The sequence below is a fragment of the Anguilla anguilla genome, chromosome 12 (genome assembly GCF_013347855.1).
Source record: "Anguilla anguilla isolate fAngAng1 chromosome 12, fAngAng1.pri, whole genome shotgun sequence".
NCBI lineage: Eukaryota > Metazoa > Chordata > Actinopteri > Anguilliformes > Anguillidae > Anguilla > Anguilla anguilla.
In genome coordinates this window covers 31,397,550-31,417,048 of record NC_049212.1, presented here as the reverse complement: position 1 = coordinate 31,417,048, position 19,499 = coordinate 31,397,550, and the positions used below count along the sequence as shown (strand labels likewise).

The following is a 19,499-nucleotide window of genomic DNA, read 5'->3' as shown; positions in this document are numbered from 1 at the left end:
ACCATGCCAAGGCCGACTCCCTCGACAAGCTGCGGCTTACTGAAAGCAGCGCTGCCGGGGTCGCGACTAAATCCCCCCCCCCAAAATACGCACGCCATACCCCGCTCCGACCAGTTCGCGTTGGCTACCCGGGTTCATTGCAGAATTGATTTTGGGATTCGCCTCCCGCTTTATAGGATTTAAATAGCGCCGGCCCCCCGTTTATCTGTCTGATTTAATCTCCATCTACGGTCCCTCTGGAACACCCGGGCCAGGCGATTCCAGACTGCTCCGTGTTCCCAGAACAGGTGCCCAGGACGCGTGCAGCGAGGGATCGAGCCTTCTGTTCCTAGGACAGGCTCGGTACGCTCATCTACTCCCTGTCTGCACCTCTGGAATGATCTCACAGATCACGCAAGGGCTTCCGACTCCAGCAGGGCCTTTAAGTCAGCGCTGAAAACTCACTTCCAGTCTGACCTTTTCATAGCGACCCATATTTTATCTTCTGCTCTTAACCTGTGAATATTGCATGACTCAATTTTACAAATTTGCTTGTCGCTTCTAATTACTGCATTCTTGTTTTTCACACTGCATCCTGCATCATATTATTATTACTGTACTATGTAAGTACTAATGTCGTAATCCAAACAAAAATGTAAACCGAGAACTTCAATTTCTATCCTGTAGCATCTACCCACTGCTCCAAACACTAGCAACCTTTTGAGAAGCAAACTCTGTTCTCCAAATCACACTTCGGGCAGCCGTGTGTATTCCACAGTTTCCACGTGCCTGAGAATGACGGAATAGCTAAGAAAAGGAGCGGAAGCGCCAAGAAAGAACGCAGGGGGACGGAGAGAGACACGAGGAGAGGCTAACGAAATGGACGTCGGAGATTGGGGGGGGGGGGCGGGGGGTAGAGGCGACGCCTACAGCAGGAGTTATCTGCAAATGAAAGACATCGCTCACAATCAGGCGCGGCTAAACGGGCAGAGATCAGCGGCAGAGATCAGCGGCAGAGATCAGCGGCGGAGATCAGCGGCGGAGATCAGCGGTGGAGATCAGCGGATAGCCGCGTTCCCGCGGCGGTCTGGGGCGCCCGGGTGACTGACGTGCAGACGCGCTGCTCATGTGACCGGGCGGTTTGACGCCCGCTCCGCTCCCGTAATCGCGGTCTCTTTAACCCGACCGTGTGCCGGGAGTCCAGACGCATCCTCGTCACCGCCAGCCCGCCCGCGCGCCCCCCGGTCCCTCTCACGCCTCTCCCTCGCCATTAGAGGAGTGAGCCGGGAGCTCTCCCACACCCCCACACCCCCCACCCCGCATGGGACAGGCACTTCACTGGCTCCACACTGCCCCCCAGCCACCACAGCTGTCACTGCGGCTTTCGTCTCCTCTGCTCCCACGGTACTGCTGGGAGATGAGCGTAAGCTACACACACACACACACACTCACACACATACTGACACACACACACAGAAAGACGCACATATACACACACACAGAAACACACACACTGCTGTTGGTCAGGGAAAGTGAATGTGGATCTCTGGCTGGCCGGTGAGCTCTAACTGGGAGAGCCACTCCTGCCTCTCTCTTCTATCTCTCCACTGCCCATTCATCCATTCAGAACCATTCACACTCACTCCCACCATCTCCTCTTTCCAACATCCATCCTTTTCTTTTTCCCTCCTGTATTACCCCTGTACCTCCTCTTCCTCTCTTCCCCTCTCTGTCACCCTTTCTTTCAGTCTGTCCCTCGATCTCTCCTTAAATATCACAACGGTAACTCATCCATTTTCCACCATGCTATCCATCTCCCCTCTCTCCTGCATCCCTTCTTCATTTCCTTCTATCACAGTCCCCCCACCCCCCCCTCTCTTCACCAAATTCTCCTGGCCTTCCCCTAGCTCCCGTCGTTCCTTCCTTCCTTCTCGCTGGCAGCTCTCTCTCTCTCTCTCTCTCTCTCCGTCTCTCGTGCGCTCTGCGCTCTGCGCGCGGGTGGGGACGGGTGGAGGATGGGGCGGAGCGGGAGAGTGTGTGGCAGTGTAACGGATATTAAAATATTCCTCCGGCGTGGAGATAGCGGTGATCCGGGGAGCGATAGCGGGAGATAATGAAAAGAGGAACAAAAGCACTCCCCGCTCTGTGTCTGACCCCCCCTCCTCCTCTCCCTCCTCCTCCTCCTCCTCTCCCTCCCTCCCTCCCTCCGTTCTCTCTCATTTACATGGTAATCATCCCCTGCTCTGCTTGCGAGCGGCGCGGGGAAGAGAGGGAGAGAGACTGATTTGTGAATGAGGGAGCCTGTGTGTGTGTTTGTGCGTCCGTGAGCGAGTACAGGTTGTTGTTGTCTGCGTATGTGTGTGCGTGTGCGTGTGCGTGTAGCACAGGGTAGGTTTTGTGTGTGTGTGTGTGTCCGTGTGTGCTCTGGGAGATGGACTGTTTGCAGTGTGTGCGTGTGCGTGCGCATGAAAATGAGCTCCTGGTGCAGTGCTGTGTGTGTGTGAGCCTCCTCTCTCTCCCCAGCTCGTTTGCATATCTGCGTCTCATCACGTTGCTAGGACAACCTCATCTGTTCATCAGGGAGGGCAGGAAATGAGCTGACAGCACACTCACAGATACGTGCACGCACACACACACACACACGCCTGTAGATATACACGGACACTCACATATGCATGCACAAACAAGCACGCATGCAAACACTGACACACACACACTCACACACTGCACACACACTCAGAGATACACACAGACACTCAAATATATGCAACACATATATACATACACACAATCACACATGCAAAAATCGGTGCACTCTCACTGGCATGCACACACACACACACACACACACACACAAACGCACGCACGCACGCACACACAAACACACACATGCACGCATGCATGCACACACACACACACACACACACAGACACACATGCACGCACAGACACACAGACAGACACACACGCACACGCAGTAGCTGCTCTCAACGTTTGCTTGGAACAGGTCTTATGGACCCAATGAGCAAAAGGTTAATGTTAAAAGAGAATGACAATCTCTTTGTGTTTTCACACAAATTTCAGTCTCATTTTGCCCTTTTCTAAAACATACAATTGTCACACAATTGTCCTCATTAGGCACAGACTCCAGAAAAAAAAATCTCTTGTGTTTGCATGGAAAACACTACCATTCAAAATACTAAACTCCAGTTATCATATGAATGCACTCACCACTCACCTTAACAGGACAAACACCAGTTGTTTTAATTATTTAACCAGAAAGCATACCTTTGGCACAAATAAAAGAACTGAAAATAATCTGAGCTGGGAAAAAGCAAATATACCACATTCCCTTTGACTGAAAGAACTGTGTTGCCAATACATGAAAGTAAGTACTCTAACACAAGTTAAACCATTATTTTATTACTGTATACTGTAATTCTCACCAATGTATGGCAACAGCTGTAAGTACCTGCTTAATCTAAAGGCTTATTGGAGCAGTGGCTAGTGCAGTTTCCTGTGGAATAGGACTTTAAGCATTTGATCTCTGGCAAAGACCCTTTGCAGTCGTTTCAAAATGCCATTGTACATCACTATATTCACTGGAGGAGATCTATTCCTGATACTATGGCAATTCCATCCATCCCTCCACCCAACCATCCATTATCTAACCCGTGTATTCCAGGTTAGGGTCGCAAGGGGGGCCGGAGCCTATCCCAGCATGCATTGGGAAAGAGGCAGTAATATATCCTGGCCAGGTCGCCAATCAATCACAGGGCCCACAAACCATTCACTCACACACTCACACCTAATTTAATTTAATTTTCAATTAGCCTAACCTGCATGTCTTTGGACTGTGGGAGGAAACCGGAGTGCCCAGAGGAAACCTAGGCAGACATGGGGAGAACATGTAAACAGAGCCCTGGCCCGGGATTCGAACCCGTGACCTTTTTCACTTCACAGAGCGCTTCACAGTACACCCCAGCCTACACCCCCGCAACTCAAGCCACCGGCAAGGAAAAACTCCCTGGATGGCAAACAGGAAGTAACCCTGGGAGGAACCGGACTCAAGAAGGTACGCCCCTCCTTTTCTCTTTCTCTCAGAGTGTGTTTGAACTAGATACGAGCCCCGTTCAACACAAGTACATTTTTATTGATGAGCCTGGGTGCGATCTGAGCAGAGCAGAGGAGATGAGGGAGAAACAGGAGTGGCCGCCGTGCTCTTGGAGCCCCCGGCCACCGTGGGGGGGGGAGAAGTATCACTCTCTGCGCAGCCATTAGGACCCGGGCAGGCCTCATTCACCATATGAACATGTGACACGTTCATGTGATAACTGAAGTCCCCACTGAGTTCGTTCCAGCACTGCGCACCTCCTCGCTTCCCTTTGATGCTTTCCACAGTGGCCTCGCCCCCACCTGAGCAGTGAGCGCACAGTAGGCCGGTGCAGTCCACACGCGCTGTCATTTGGGTCATCGTGCGTTTTTACTGGACCGCTCTGGTCCGGCACCCGGTTCGATGAAAAGCAACGTTTTTTTTAAATCTCTTCATCTCCCTCCATTTTCACCTTTCCGAAACACAACAGGAGGAGTTTTTGTGTCCTCAGCTCGGTGGCGGAAGGTGTACGACTGCGCCCCCCCCACACCGTGCGCCTGTTTCTAGCACCTGGGGGGGGGGGGGTTATGTGGGGACATGCTGACAGAGACATGGGATTCACCCCCCCTGGCCAGGGTGAGCTTTGCTTGTGAAGTTGATGAAAGTCTGTGGCCTGACCAAGACACAAGTCACCTGAATGATTTCTTCTCTTATTTTCTGTTTGTTTGTTTGTTTTTTATTGTCCCCAGTACTGTATATGATTTTCATGCTTTTTTATTACATCTGTGTGTAATAAATGAAAGTAAAGTCTGTTCAGCTGATGTTTGGGTGCGTGGATTTGGGAACAAAATGTCATTTTCAAAGGAGAGTACATTATTTCGACATAGATTTCGACAGAGATGTCAGAAGTTTTACCAAAGCAATTGACGTGTTTATACTTTGGAGAAATTAAGTATAGGTCTAGTCCCACGAAATGTGTGTGAACTATCAAGAAAAGCTACAATATGTCGGTCCTTGTATGCCTGATATTGCAAAAATGTGTCCACACTAATCTAGCCTCCCCCCCCCCAAATTTTCCTCCCATTCTCTTCCACTCTCTATCACCATACACTCACTCGTGCCTCTTGCAGTGTACCCCCCCACTTGGCACTTACCGGTTGTCCGGACCCAGGGCTAGAGCAGTAGATGGTGTACTTGCGGATGATACCATTGGGCTTATTGGGGGGTAGCCAGGACACCACCACACTGCTGGCAGAGGAGGGGACGGCCTTGATCCCTGCTGGAGGACCCGGGTCTGAGAGACAGGGAGCGAGGGACCTTGTTATAACACTGCTTTCACCCCCGCCCCCCGCCCCCCCCCCCCCCCCCCCCCCCCCCCCCAAACCAACCCCAGGTCTCACTGTCCTTCTCCAGGTGACATTCCGGGCCGGTAAATCTGGTTTAAGCCCCAACGGGATTTTCTGTGTGTCAGGCAGTCAGTATGAGTGTGTCTGTGTGTCAGGCAGTCAGTATGAGTGTGTCTGTGTGTCAGGCAGTCAGTATGAGTGTGTCTGTGTGTCAGGCAGTCAGTATGAGTGTGTCTGTGTGTCAGGCAGTCAGTATGAGTGTGTCTGTGTGTCAGGCAGTCAGTATGAGTGTGTCTGTGTGTCAGGCAGTCAGTATGAGTGTGTCTGTGTGTCAGGCAGTCAGTATGAGTGTGTCTCTGTGTGAGTGTGTCTGTGTGTCAGGCAGTCAGTATGAGTGTGTCTGTGCGTCAGGCAGTCAGTATGAGTGTGTCTGGGCGTGAATGTGTCTGTGTGTCAGGCAGTCAGTATGAGTGTGTCTGTGTGTCAGGCAGTCAGTATGAGTGTGTCTGTGCGTCAGGCGGTCAGTATGAGTGTGTCTGTGTGTCAGGCAGTCAGTATGAGTGTGTCTGTGTGTCAGGCAGTCAGTATGAGTGTGTCTGTGTGTCAGGCAGTCAGTATGAGTGTGTCTGTGCGTCAGGCAGTCAGTATGAGTGTGTCTGTGTGTCAGGCAGTCAGTATGAGTGTGTCTGTGTGTCAGGCAGTCAGTATGAGTGTGTCTGTGTGTCAGGCAGTCAGTATGAGTGTGTCTGTGTGTCAGGCAGTCAGTATGAGTGTGTTTGTGTGTCAGGCAGTCAGTATGAGTGTGTCTGTGTGTCAGGCAGTCAGTATGAGTGTGTCTGTATGTCAGGCAGTCAGTATGAGTGTGTCTGTGCATCAGGCAGTCAGTATGAGTGTGTCTGTGTGTCAGGCAGTCAGTATGAGTGTGTCTGTTTGTCAGGCAGTCAGTATGAGTGTGTCTGTGTGTCAGGCAGTCAGTATGAGTGTGTCTGTGTGTCAGGCAGTCAGTATGAGTGTGTCTGTGTGTCAGGCAGTCAGTATGAGTGTGTCTGGGCGTGAGTGTGTCTGTGTGTCAGGCAGTCAGTAAGAGTGTGTCTGTTTGTCAGGCAGTCAGTATGAGTGTGTCTGTGTGTCAGGCAGTCAGTATGAGTGTGTCTGTGTGTCAGGCAGTCAGTATGAGTGTGTCTGTGTGTCAGGCAGTCAGTATGAGTGTGTCTGTGTGTCAGGCAGTCCGTATGAGTGTGTCTGTGTGTCAGGCAGTCAGTATGAGTGTGTCTGTGTGTCAGGCAGTCAGTATGAGTGTGTCTGTTTGTCAGGCAGTCAGTATGAGTGTGTCTGTGTGTCAGGCAGTCAGTAAGAGTGTGTCTGTTTGTCAGGCAGTCAGTATGAGTGTGTCTGTGTGTCAGGCAGTCAGTATGAGTGTGTCTGTGTGTCAGGCAGTCAGTATGAGTGTGTCTGTGTGTCAGGCAGTCAGTATGAGTGTGTCTGTGTGTCAGGCAGTCAGTATGAGGACTCTATCCCCACCTGTGCTCTTGCATGTGGGCATGGTCCGGCAGAGAGGCATGACTTAACTGAATGAATGTCTCTAAGTGCATTTGTATGTACTGCAGCGTATGCGTGAGTGAGTTTGTGTTTCTGTGTTCGAAAGGGAGCTGATTGAGGGTATTCTTGTAAGAACATGAGAATGTAGAGAACAGGCCATTCAGCCCAACCAAGCTCATCATTTTGCCTACAATATAGAGTGTCTGTCGCAATCTGTCATGTCTGGACTTGAACAACCCAAGAGTCCCAGTTAATATGTATGTGTGAGCGTGTGTGTGTGTGTGTGTGTGTGTGACTGTCTGTGTGTGTGTGAGAGAGAGAGAGCCTGAGCGAGCATGTGCACTTGTGTCTATGAGGATGGATAAATAAGTGAGATGGGTATAAACAAATGCGTGATTGATAACTGATGTGAATCTGCGCATATGCCTGGGTAAGTGTGGAATTGTGTGTGTGTGTTTGTGTGTGTGTGTGTTATAATGAGGAACTATGTGTGCTCTCATTACTGTGGAACTGTGTGTGTATGTCGATTAATGAGAAACTGTGTGTGTGTGTGTGTGTGTGTGTGTGTGTGTGTATGTTGATTAATGAGAAACTGTGTGTGTGTGTGTATATTTAGAGTATATGAGCTTGTTTGTATGCCCGTGAGCGTGAGTGTCTTGGCGACTTAAAGAAGTGTTAAAGTGAGCAGGGCTGTTTGTGGCTTAGCCCTTAATTTAAGAAGCTCTGCGGAGTAAGCGCCATGGAAACGGGGAGGGGAGGGGTGTCAGTGACATATGTTCCTTCAGACACGGCGGCCCGCGCTCTACACTCGGTGTATTTAAACTCTGCTACTGACCTCCTCTCTCTCAGATTAACCCCCAGATGTACTGTCCATTTCACAGTGACTGGTGCAGGTCGATAGCTTCACAGAATGACCTCTCCTTCACCCAACCCGTCCCGGGCTGATTGTGCCCGTTCTCTAGCCCCCATCCACTACTCCCAAACACGAGGCACCATTTTAGCACAGCAAATAAGGCCCTGGACATGACAGGCTCAAATGTACAGGTCTGGTGGACAGCTGCATCCTTGTGTAAACACTTAACGCAAATTGGCTATAGGACTGATTAATATGTAAAAACAAGCGTCACCTATTTCTCGGTATTTCAATGATAACAGTACAATGAGCACACTGAGAGTTAATGCAGACTATTGGAAAACTAATTTTGTGTGCACTTGGGTTTGAGTGCACAAGGGTACACTAGCTCTCAAATCAAATTGTTATAAAGTGATACAACAAGACAGCAGACAAGTTATTACGGAAAAATAACTTGATTGGTTACAACAGCTACAGCTAGTGTTATCCTTAATGTTGAGCAACCATAATTTTTAAGCAACATGAACTGAGTGAGATCTACAGGTTGGGTGTAAATGGGGGTACCACACACTTGGCCACTTGTGTGGAAATGATGCCAACCCCCAGCCCCCCCGCCCCCTTCTGTGACCTATTAACTCCAGAATACAATAAACTTCCCATCTGAATTGGGGGTGTGGTGGCCTCTATGACAACCCCCCCCCCCCCCCAAGCCTTGCCCCCAGCCTCCTGTCTCGTGTTGGGGGAGACAGGGTCGGGACAGGCTTCCCCCTGCCCCCCAATTAATCCTGACCCACGGACTAAATGTTTTCATCATCATCATCGTTATTATAAGAGAGATAACGCTGCAATCTGGACGCTGGGAGGGAGGGGTGGATGGAGAGAGAGAATGGAGGGCAAGCTGGGGCTTAGAGAGAAACACACCATCATCATTATTGTGTTTTAATCTGGGCACTGGGGTAATCTCCGCGCCCGCACCTGCTTCCAGACAGGGGGCAGAGGGTATCTGATCCATATTTACCCCCTCGCACAGGAACAGAACAGACACTGGGTCCTCCAGAGGGGGTCAGACTCCATCGGGAGAGCCTGTGTTAGTGCTGTGTATCCAACCGTGCGGCAATCTATTGACACTGTGTTGCACTGCACAGCACAGAGCTATATCCTAGATTTTAAAGAACATCCAGATGTGGGAAAGGGGACTAGAACTTTATCAACCTGTAGCACTCCAAGCTGCTTATATCTAAGTTTCATTGAAATAAACGGGCTAAAATGTGCAGTTAGTTCATAGCACTATTGCAAATTGCATTGTGTGCATTTGTGCACTTGCAGTACATGTAAATGCATTTCTGCCAGTGTCAGTGCTGTGGTAAGGCTGTGCTTTGTGATTTCACAGCGCTGTTAGGCTAAGACATGCATTGTGATGTCACACTACTGGTTAGGCTGATATGAGCTTTGTGATGTCACAGTACTGGTTAGGCTGTGCTTTGTGATGTCACAGTACTCAAATGCCCTTATTATCAGTAACTAAGAAGAGAGCTCCATTGTAGCCCCAGTTTGCCTGAGTGCACAAGTGCATACAAACAAACACACACATACGCACACACACACATACATACACAAACACACACACACACACACACACACACACACACACACACAAACTAAAGAGAAACATCAGGCAGGCCCAGGAGCATGGAGGCCCTGGGGCTGGATGGGGTGGGGGGTGGGGGGGGAGAGAGGTTGGGGGTGTGCTTGAACAATTCAACTCCAATCACTGCTCCATATGCTGCCAAGGCCCGGGGGGGCAGAGGGAGGGAAGGAGACAGTGAGAGAGAGAAAGAGAGAGAGAGTGAAAAAGAGAAAGAGAGATTTTGAGAGAGCGCCTGTTGCCTCTGGACACACTGACATCTAACATCACTGACACAGTAACATTCAGCCTCTCTGACACAAGAGAGAGAAAATGGGTAAGGGAGAGAGGGAGAGATGGAAATATCCTGGCTATACAATACTCCATTGTTTTGACCTCCATCCCTCCTTCATTTTCCCCATCTCTATTCCTCTTGCCATCCTCCTGCTGCCTCAGTCAGTCCAACCGACTTACTCTTCCTCCCTCCATCCCTTGTTCTTCATCTTCCTCCCCCTCTCCCTCCATCTCCAGAACCCCAGCTGTGTCCCCCCTCCCTCCCCACCCCTGAGGGAGGATGAGAGGCAGAGATACAGTTGTAATCCTGACCCGAATGGTGTAAGCACAAAATTAATCCCCTCTAATCCATGAGGAATGAATCCCTCTCCTTGTGTGAGGTTCTAAGCTGGGCAAGACGCCCCCCCCCCCATCCCCCACCCAAGCCTTTGGCCAAAGCTTCTTAATTGTCATTAACACTGGTAATGGTGCCTCAGCCTCCAAATAAGCTTTAATCAGGAGTCTGACCGATAACCCCCCCCCCACCCCGCCCTCCTCTCCCAGTCTACTACCCCCCTCCATTCCCCCTCCTCACTCTGTCTGGCCTCCAGCAAGAGGCTTTTGTACAAAGGACCTGCTCCTCAGAACACAGAGCACTGCCAGACTAACCTTCTGTCCTGTGTGTGTGTGTGTGTGTGTGTGTGTGTGTGTCTGAGTGTGTGTCTGTGTCTCTGTGTGCGCTGTGTGCATGTGCATGCATGTGTTATGATTATGATTATACACGGTGTACATTCTGCATCTTGTTCCCCGATACACACTTATAGTACCCTTTTGTGTACTTTATTCCTGTGTGCTATTTGCATGATTATTTATTCATAAGACATACAGATGTAGGCCACACAGTGCTTCACTGGATTAACGGTTCAGTTTTTGTGTGCGTACATGCATGTGTGCATGTATGTAGTGTACAATGTTATGTTTATACATGTATATACAGTATGTACTGGAAATATGTACACATTTAAATTTGTGTGTGTATTGCATGTGTGTGTATTGTGAGTGTAAATACATGTATATACAGTATGTACTGCAAATATATAAACTTTGTGTGTGTGTGTGTATTATGAGTGCGTGTATTGTGTGTGAGTGTGTGTGTGTATGGAGTGTATGCACGTGTGTGTGTATTTTGAGTGTACAGTGTGTATGCATGTGTGTGTGTATTGTGAGTGTGTGTGTGTATTACAAGAGTGTGCGTGTGTGTGTGTATGTGAGCGTGTATGTGCATGTGTGTGTACAGTCAGTATGTGTACATTAGTGTGTGTGTGTGTGTGTGTGTGTATGGTCATTGTGTGTACAGTAGTGTGTGTGTGTGTGTGTGTGTATGGTCATTGTGTGTACAGTAGTGTGTGTGTGTGTGTGTGTGTGTGTGTGTATGGTCAGTATGTGTGCAGTAGTATGTGTGCGGTAGAGCTGCGTGTGTGTGTGTATGGTCAGTGTGTGTGCAGTAGCGTGTGTGCGGTAGAGCTGCGTGTGTGTGTGTATGGTCAGTGTGTGTGCGGTAGCGTGTGTGCGGTAGGGCTGCGTGTGTGTGTATAGTCAGTGTGTGTGCAGTAGTATGTGTGCGGTAGAGCTGTGTGTGTGTGTATGGTCAGTTTGTGTGCGGTAGCGTGTGTGCGGTAGAGCTGTGTGTGTGTGTGCAGTAGTGTGTGTGCGGTAGAGCTGTGTGTGTGTGTATAGTCAGTGTGTGTGCAGTAGTGTGTGTGCGGTAGAGCTGTGTGTGTGTGTATGGTCAGTGTGCGTGCGGTAGGGCTGCGTGTGTGTGTATAGTCAGCGTGTGTGCGGTAGAGCTGTGTGTGTGTGTATAGTCAGTGTGTGTGCGGTAGGGCTGCGTGTGTGTGTGCAGTAGTGTGTGTGCGGTAGAGCTGCGTGTCTGTATAGTCAGCGTGTGTGCGGTAGAGCTGTGTGTGTGTGTGTATAGTCAGTGTGTGTGCGGTAGAGCTGTGTGTGTGTGTGTATAGTCAGCGTGTGTGCGGTAGAGCTGTGTGTGTGTGTATAGTCAGTGTGTGTGCGGTAGAGCTGCGCGTGTGTATGGTCAGTGTGTGTGCGGTAGAGCTGCGTGTGTGTGTATAGTCAGTGTGTGTGCGGTAGGGCTGCGTGTGTGTGTATAGTCAGTGTGTGTGCAGTAGTATGTGTGCGGTAGAGCTGCGTGTGTGTGTGTATGGTCAGTGTGTGTGCGGTAGCGTGTGTGTGTATAGTCAGCGTGTGTGCGGTAGTGTGTGTGCGGTAGCGTGTGTGTGTATGGTCAGTGTGTGTGCGGTAGCGTGTGTGTGTATAGTCAGTGTGCGTGCGGTAGGGCTGCGTGTGTGTGTATGGTCAGTGTGTGTGCGGTAGGGCTGCGTGTGTGTGTATAGTCAGTGTGTGTGCAGTAGTATGTGTGCGGTAGAGCTGCGTGTGTGTGTGTATGGTCAGTGTGTGTGCGGTAGCGTGTGTGTGTATAGTCAGCGTGTGTGCGGTAGTGTGTGTGCGGTAGCGTGTGTGTGTATGGTCAGTGTGTGTGCGGTAGCGTGTGTGTGTATAGTCAGTGTGCGTGCGGTAGGGCTGCGTGTGTGTGTATGGTCAGTGTGTGTGCGGTAGAGCTGCGTGTGTGTGTATAGTCAGTGTGTGTGCAGTAGTATGTGTGTGGTAGAGCTGCGTGTGTGTGTATGGTCAGTGTGTGTGCGGTAGCGTGTGTGTGTATAGTCAGTGTGCGTGCGGTAGGGCTGCGTGTGTGTGTATAGTCAGTGTGTGTGCAGTAGAGCTGTGTGTGTGTGTATGGTCAGTGTGTGTGCGGTAGCGTGTGCGCGGTAGGACTGCGTGTGTGTATAGTCAGCGTGTGTGCAGTAGAGCTGTGTGTGTGTATAGTCAGTGTGTGTAAGGTAGTGTGTGCGGTAGCGTGTGTGTGTATAGTCAGCGTGTGTGCGGTAGCGTGTGTGTGTATAGTCAGCGTGTGTGCGGTAGAGCTGCGTGTGTGTGTATAGTCAGCGTGTGTGCGGTAGAGCTGCACTCACGGTCCTCTCTGGTCTGGATATAGAGCACGTTGCTGCGCACGCCGTCCCCGGCCTGCGTGTACGCCAGCACCTGCACACTGTAGTTAGTGAACTTCTCCAGACCCTTCAGCTCCACCTGCTCCCTGGAGGTGGTGATGTTCTGCATCTCCCCCCATTCTGAGAGACAGCAGAGGAGAGAGAGAGAGAGAGGGAGGAGAGGAGAGGAGAGGAGAGAAACAGAGGGAGGATGAATGAGAGAGAGAGAGTGGAGAAGAGAGAAACAGAGACGGAGTGGGGAGGATGAACGAGACAGAGAGAGAGACAGAGAGAAACAATGGGATAGAAGAAGAGATGGATTGTGAAATGCAGAAGACGGGAGAAGCAAGGATCAAGACCGAGAAAGAGAGAAAGAAGGTGGGAGGAAAGGAGGGAGGGAACGACAGTGAGGGGGAAAGTAGGAAAACGAGAGATAAAATTTGTCAGTCTTCATTTGAGCACTTCTGCACAATGTCAAATTTACATTCTGAAAAACTGTAGCACTGCACAAGCACGAGAGAGGGAGGGAGAAGAGGCAGAGTAAGAGAGAGGAGGGGAGAGCGAGAGAGAGAGAGAGACAGAAAGAGAGAGAAGACTGGCTCACAGAGAGCGCTGTACCGTGGAGCAAACAGTGACACATACACAGATATGCAAGGAGATGCAATAGACTGAAACACGCAATGTGTTCACTGGAGTCAGTCACCTACGCAAAGGGTCAAGAAGGGAAAGAGCTGTTTATTTAACCACACACACATAAGCCTACACACACACACACACATAAGCCTATACACACATACATACATACATACATACATACACACACATTGCATACTCTTGCACTGAAACACACATATAGTAGACACTGCCTCTTGTACATCGACTGTAACACACAAAACCACACAGACAGGAGGATAGTGGGTTGAAGGAAGGGGCTTTTCCAGCAAGGAGAGGGTTTGAGGGCACAAGGCCTAATATAAGGTTTGGAGGGGCGCTATGTTAAAGGCACAGTTTGAACATTTTTTGAAATATTTTTGACTGGCCCAAATAGTTTCCGTGTGAAATTATGGATATGTTAGATATTTATATTACCTACTGGCTTTACATTGGCTGGTATTGGGCATTTGGGGGCCTGAAGTATAATCCAAGAAAACATGCTTAACTCCAAAACAGACAGTACACATATGCATATTTACCATTATTCACCAAATAATTATGTTTAATATTATTTTTATTCTGATCTATTTCCAGTGGAACATGTAACTTCAGATTGGTGCACTCAAGGAAAGAATTAGGCTATCAGCACAATATAAAAACTGAAATTCATGTATATAATTGTAAAGCTGCCAGGTTTACCAGTTTAAAACATACTTTTCCAAATATCTGCAATATTTTTCATAGCAAACAAACAATGCCTGGGCCAATCAAAAATATTATTGAGACGTATATCAATAACAATAAGGGAGGTTAGTGTGTAAGGTAAGTTTGAGGGAGGGTAGTGTGTAGGGTAAGTTTTAGGGAAGGTAATGTATAGGGTAAGTTTAAGGGAGGGTAGTGTGTAGGGTAGGTGTAAGGGAGGGTAGTGTGTAGGGTAGGTTTAAGGGAGGGTAGTGTGTAGGGTAAGTTTAAGGGAGGGTAGTGTGTAGGGTAGGTGTAAGGGAGGGTAGTGTGTAGGGTAGGTTTAAGGGAGGGTAGTGTGTAGGGTAGGTGTAAGGGAAGGTAGTGTGTAGGGTAGGTTTAAGGGAGGGTAGTGTGTAGGGTAGGTGTAAGGGAAGGTAGTGTGCAAGGTAGGTTTAAGGGAGGGTAGTGTGCAAGGTAGGTTTAAGGGAGGGTAGTGTGTAGGGTAAGTTTAAGGGAGGGTAGTGTGTAGGGTAGGTTTAAGGGAGGGTAGTGTGTAGGGTAGGTTTAAGGGAGGGTAGTGTGTAGGGTAGGTTTAAGGGAGGGTAGTGTGTAGGGTAGGTTTAAGGGAGGGTAGTGTGTAGGGTAGGTTTAAGGGAGGGTAGTGTGTAGGGTAGGTGTAAGGGAGGGTAGTGTGCAAGGTAGGTTTAAGGGAGGGTAGTGTGCAAGGTAGGTTTAAGGGAGGGTAGTGTGTAGGGTAAGTTTAAGGGAGGGTAGTGTGTAGGGTAGGTTTAAGGGAGGGTAGTGTGTAGGGTAGGTTTAAGGGAGGGTAGTGTGTAGGGTAGGTTTAAGGGAGGGTAGTGTGTAGGGTAGGTTTAAGGGAGGGTAGTGTGTAGGGTAAGTTTAAGGGAGGGTAGTGTGTAGGGTAAGTTTAAGGGAGGGTAGTGTGTAAGGCAGGTTTTAGGGAGGGTAATGTGTAGGGTTTTTCCTGCATCCTGCATCATTATTTTTTGCCTATCTGTGCAAAAGCCTTTAATGTCATGTAGGGTACAAGTAACACCAGTGACAAAAAGGATGGTGCAAGCATTCTTTGAGTGAATGCATAAAAATAATGTTAATACAGTAAGCTGGCATTTGTGTGGAAGTTAAAAGGTTGATTAATATTGTACCCCAAGTTTTGAGTGACAAAATTTAAATGGATTTAAAGGCATTTCCAAATACCACTATTCCTGTAGAATAATCCCCTTACAATGTGTAAATCCTTTCGTATAGGCTATATTTTCCCCAAATTTGGCACTTACAATACGTAATCCTTCAATAGATATTAAAAGTGTCCCAATTTTATAGCCTACATCTCAATGCATTGTGGTGGTCTCTTGAAGATCAGAATCTTCTAAATTTAAAAGGTTTAGGGTCTAAGGTAAGTGTAAGGGAAGGTTGTGTGTAGGTAGGTTTAAGGTTTAGGGGGTATATGGTTTGTACAGGGCTGGACAGTGTATAAGTTAAGTTTAAGGGTGGGTAGTGGGTAAGAATGTTTAGGGGGTATAAGGTTTGTGCAGGGTTGGACAGTGCCTAAGGTAAGTTTAAGGGAGGGTAGTGTGTAGGGTAAGTGTAAGGGAAGGTAGTGTGTATGGTAGGTTTTAGGGAAGGTAGTGTGTAGGGTAGGTTTAAGGGAGGGTAGTGTGTAGGGTAGGTTTAAGGTTTAGGGGTATTAGGTTTGGGCAGGGTTGGACAGTGTCTAAGGTAAGTTTAAGGGAGGGTAGTGTGTAGGGTAGGTTTAAGGTTTAGGGGTATTGGGTTTGGGCAGGGAAGGACAGTGTTTAAGATAAGTTTAAGGGAGGGTAGTGTGTAGGGTAGGTTTAAGGGAGGGTAGTGTGTAGGGTAGGTTTAAGGGAGGGTAGTGTGTAGGGTAGGTTTAAGGGAGGGTAGTGTGTAGGGTAGGTGTAAGGGAGGGTAGTGTGCAAGGCAGGTTTAAGGTTTAGGGGTATTGGGTTTGGGCAGGGTTGGACAGTGTGAGTTAAAGGGGGGGTAGTGTGTAGGGTAGGTGTAAGGTAAGGTAGTGTGTAAGGTAGGTGTAAGGGAAGGTAGTGTGTATGGTAGGTTTTAGGGAGGGTAGTGTGTATGGCAGGTTTAAGGTTTAGGGGTACTGGGTTTGGGCAGGGTTGGACAGTGTGAGTTAAAGGGGGGGTAGTGTGTAAGGCAGGTTTAAGGTTTAGGGGTATTGGGTTTGGGCAGGGTTGGACAGTGTGAGTTAAAGGGGGGGTAGTGTGTAGGGTAGGTTTAAGGGAGGGTAGTGTGTAGGGTAGGTGTAAGGGAAGGTAGTGTGTATGGTAGGTTTTAGGGAGGGTAGTGTGTATGGCAGGTTTAAGGTTTAGGGGTATTAGGTTTGGGCAGGGTTTGGGCAGGGTTGGACAGTGTGAGTTAAAGGGAGGGTAGTGTGTAGGGTAGGTGTAAGGGAGGGTAGTGTGTAGGGTAGGTGTAAGGGAGGGTAGTGTGTAAGGCAGGTTTAAGGTTTAGGGGTATTGGGTTTGGGCAGGGTTGGACAGTGTGAGTTAAAGGGGGGGTGTAGTAATGGTAGTAGTCATAATTACTGTGAGTCGGCCCCCGTGTCTGGCCCCAGCAGCACCCACCTCCATCAGGGAAGAGGGACCAGAACACCACGCGGTAGCCCTTCAGGACGCCGTTCAGCGTCATCCTCGGCGGCTCGGACCATGTGATCACCGCCTCGTCGGAGGTGACGGTGATGGCGCGCACATTCTGGGGCGGCTGGCTGGGCACTGCGGGGGGGAGGGGGTGTGGTGGGGGGGGGGTGTGAGAGAGAGGCGTGACTTCAACATTCACAGCTGTGGCTACAATGCTGCACGTGATCCAAACTGACTCTCACATCCGAATACTGCTGCTAATATTGAGAGGTCCGTAAGAACTTAAGATGTGACAGTCATGTTGGGTATTCAAGCTACAGCGCTGTACAGTCAGCTGTCACTAAGCAAACTTACGAGCCTATGACATACTATAGGCCACATACTGAAGACAGCTACGGGATTTAAACCCACCCAACCCTGACGAGACAAAGCCAGATGTGACCAGATGTGATCTAGTACTCCCAGACATACACAACTACTTACATAGCCCAGCCTCTGCGGCTATGCAACCTTTCCACAGCATTTTTCATTGGTTATTGTCTCGCTACCCATAATGCACTGCTGCTGCCTTTGATTTAATCTGATTTGCACTCTGAGTTTGCCGCGGACTCCGCTGAACTCACAATCCAGATTTGGATTCGACTGCGCAAATAACAACGGCAAATAATCCCAGCCAAGCTGGAACGCTCGCACAGAGGAATGGAGGGAAAAGAGGAAGGATGGGATGAACAAACAGAAGAATAAACAGAGAGAGAGAGAGGGAGAGATAGTGGGGAAAAGAAAAAAAACAGACTGGAGGTGTCCTCACCGCAGAACGTAGGAGCCCTAGCTGGAGTGGGCAGAGAGGGAGCGAGATGAGGAGGGGGAGAGAGAGAGAGAGGGGGAGAGGGGGAGAGAGAGAGAGAGAGAGAGAGAGGGGGAGAGAGAGAGAGAGAGAGAGACTGAGAGGAAGAGAAATGATGGTATTTGTGGAAGAGGCCGTAGGGCCCGGCTCCACTCTCCAACACAACCCCCCCCACACCCCCACCCCCACCCCCCGATCCCACCACCCCAAGACAGCCTTTACGCTAACTGCCTTTTAGGAAACAACATTACCGCCCAGCTACAATAACTACTCATTCATTACTGTTTACACCTTCAGAGAGGGAGAGAGGGAGAGAGAGAGAGAGGGAGGGAGGGAGAGAGGGAGGGAGGGATGTGGGTGCGCTATACATGAGCCAGGTTGTGGGAGATGGGGAGAGGCGAGGGAGAGAGAGAGAGAAATGAAATGAAAGGTGGATTTTGGAATGGGTGGGGGGCGGGGGGGGGGGGGGGTGGAAGGGTGGGAGCCGAAAGCAGGCAGAGGAGGAGGAGGAGGAGGAGGAGGCGAGGAGTGGGAAGTTGGGAGCGAGGGAAAGGGAAAATAGAAAGATGAAAAGAGGGAGCCGGGAGAGACAATGCCTTCAGCTGCCGGCAATTACGCTGCGAGAGGAAGCGAGAGAAAAAAACAAAACAAAACAAAACAAAAAAAAACCAAAAAACAAAAAAAAAACCAGGGTCCCCCGGAGACAGGCTAATTATTATTATTCCTCCAGAGCGGCTTATTGTCATCATTATTATTATTATCCTTCATCAATATCATGGCCGCCGCGGCGGTAGCCTGAGCAGCAGGTGACAGCGATGGCCGCCGTGGACCTCCACCCGGTTTTTTTCGCGCATATCCAAATGCGAGGTGCGGTGCGGTACGGTACGGTACGGTGGGGGGAAAAATGCACCGGGAGAACTCCAGCGAGGGATTCCCCGGGAGAATAGCGGGAATGATGAAAGGACGTCGAGCACCGAGTGAGAAGCTAAAACGGGAAAAAGAGATTGAGAGAGAGAGAGAGAGATGGAGAGAGAGAGCAGGGAAAAAACGAAGGGAATAAAAGGGAGAAGAGAGAGAACGGGGGGGTGTGGAGTGGGTAGAGAAAAGGGGGTAGGGGTGGAGGGGGTAGGGAGGAGGGGATAGGGGTGGAGGGGGTAGGGGTGGAGGGTATAGGCTTTTTTATGACAGGAATGGGGTTTTCTCTTGCTCCCTCTTTCCCCCTTTCTGTGACAGTCTAATGAGAGTGCTAATTAAAGAATGAGGGATGAGGAGGGAGATGAGTGCTGGAAAGAGAGATGAATTCCCTCCATATTTTTGTTTTGAACCGTGCGTGCGTGTGTGTGTGTGTGTGTATGCGCGTGAGACCGTGTGCATTTGACGTGTTTCTGTGCGTTTATATTTGGATACGCATGTGAATCTGAAGCACATAGCCCAGATGGATCAATTAAAAAAAGAAAAAAAAGAAAGAGAGAGGACAGAGAGACAAAGATGGCAGCCCCTCGGAAGGTTCTGGCAGTTTAACTGTTTGGGGATTTTTCTGAGTCTCGGCACCTATTGTTGTTCTTGTACACAAGCCTTCCTGCCAAAATAGAGCGGAAAGCAAGAAATAAATCAAATGACAACAAGCTTGCTTCCACGCCGCGCCGCGCGCGCTCGGGCCGAGCCAGGGAAGCGCCGGCGCTGCACTACGCGGTCACACGTCCGGGCCGAGAGATTTCGCCCGTGTCCAGCGCAGGGGCACCCTGGGGGCCCGCAGGGGGGTTTTTTTTCAGGTGTGGCCATAAAGACCGAACGGCTCTTAAAATAGCGCGCTCGGATAATTTACTTTCGTTCCTCCCTCCCTTCAATCAATCTCTTGTCCCTCTTGCCTCTCGCCTTTCATTTATATTCTCTCTCTCTCCTTTTTCTTC

General features: G+C 49.5%; 1 protein-coding gene across 1 annotated transcript in view; it reads right to left on the bottom strand.

Moving 5' to 3' along the window:
* LOC118209136 (Down syndrome cell adhesion molecule-like protein 1 homolog) overlaps window positions 1-19,499 on the bottom strand; it is a 37,854-nt gene that overhangs the window by 13,387 nt on the left and 4,968 nt on the right. Inside the window, exons 7-10 of the mRNA XM_035384295.1 lie at window positions 16,734-16,880; window positions 12,754-12,909; window positions 5,226-5,365; window positions 3,818-3,865 (exon numbers count right to left, since the gene is read on the bottom strand). Coding sequence (XP_035240186.1) covers window positions 3,818-3,865; window positions 5,226-5,365; window positions 12,754-12,909; window positions 16,734-16,880 — 491 coding nt within the window. The remainder of the gene's footprint in view (window positions 1-3,817; window positions 3,866-5,225; window positions 5,366-12,753; window positions 12,910-16,733; window positions 16,881-19,499) is intronic.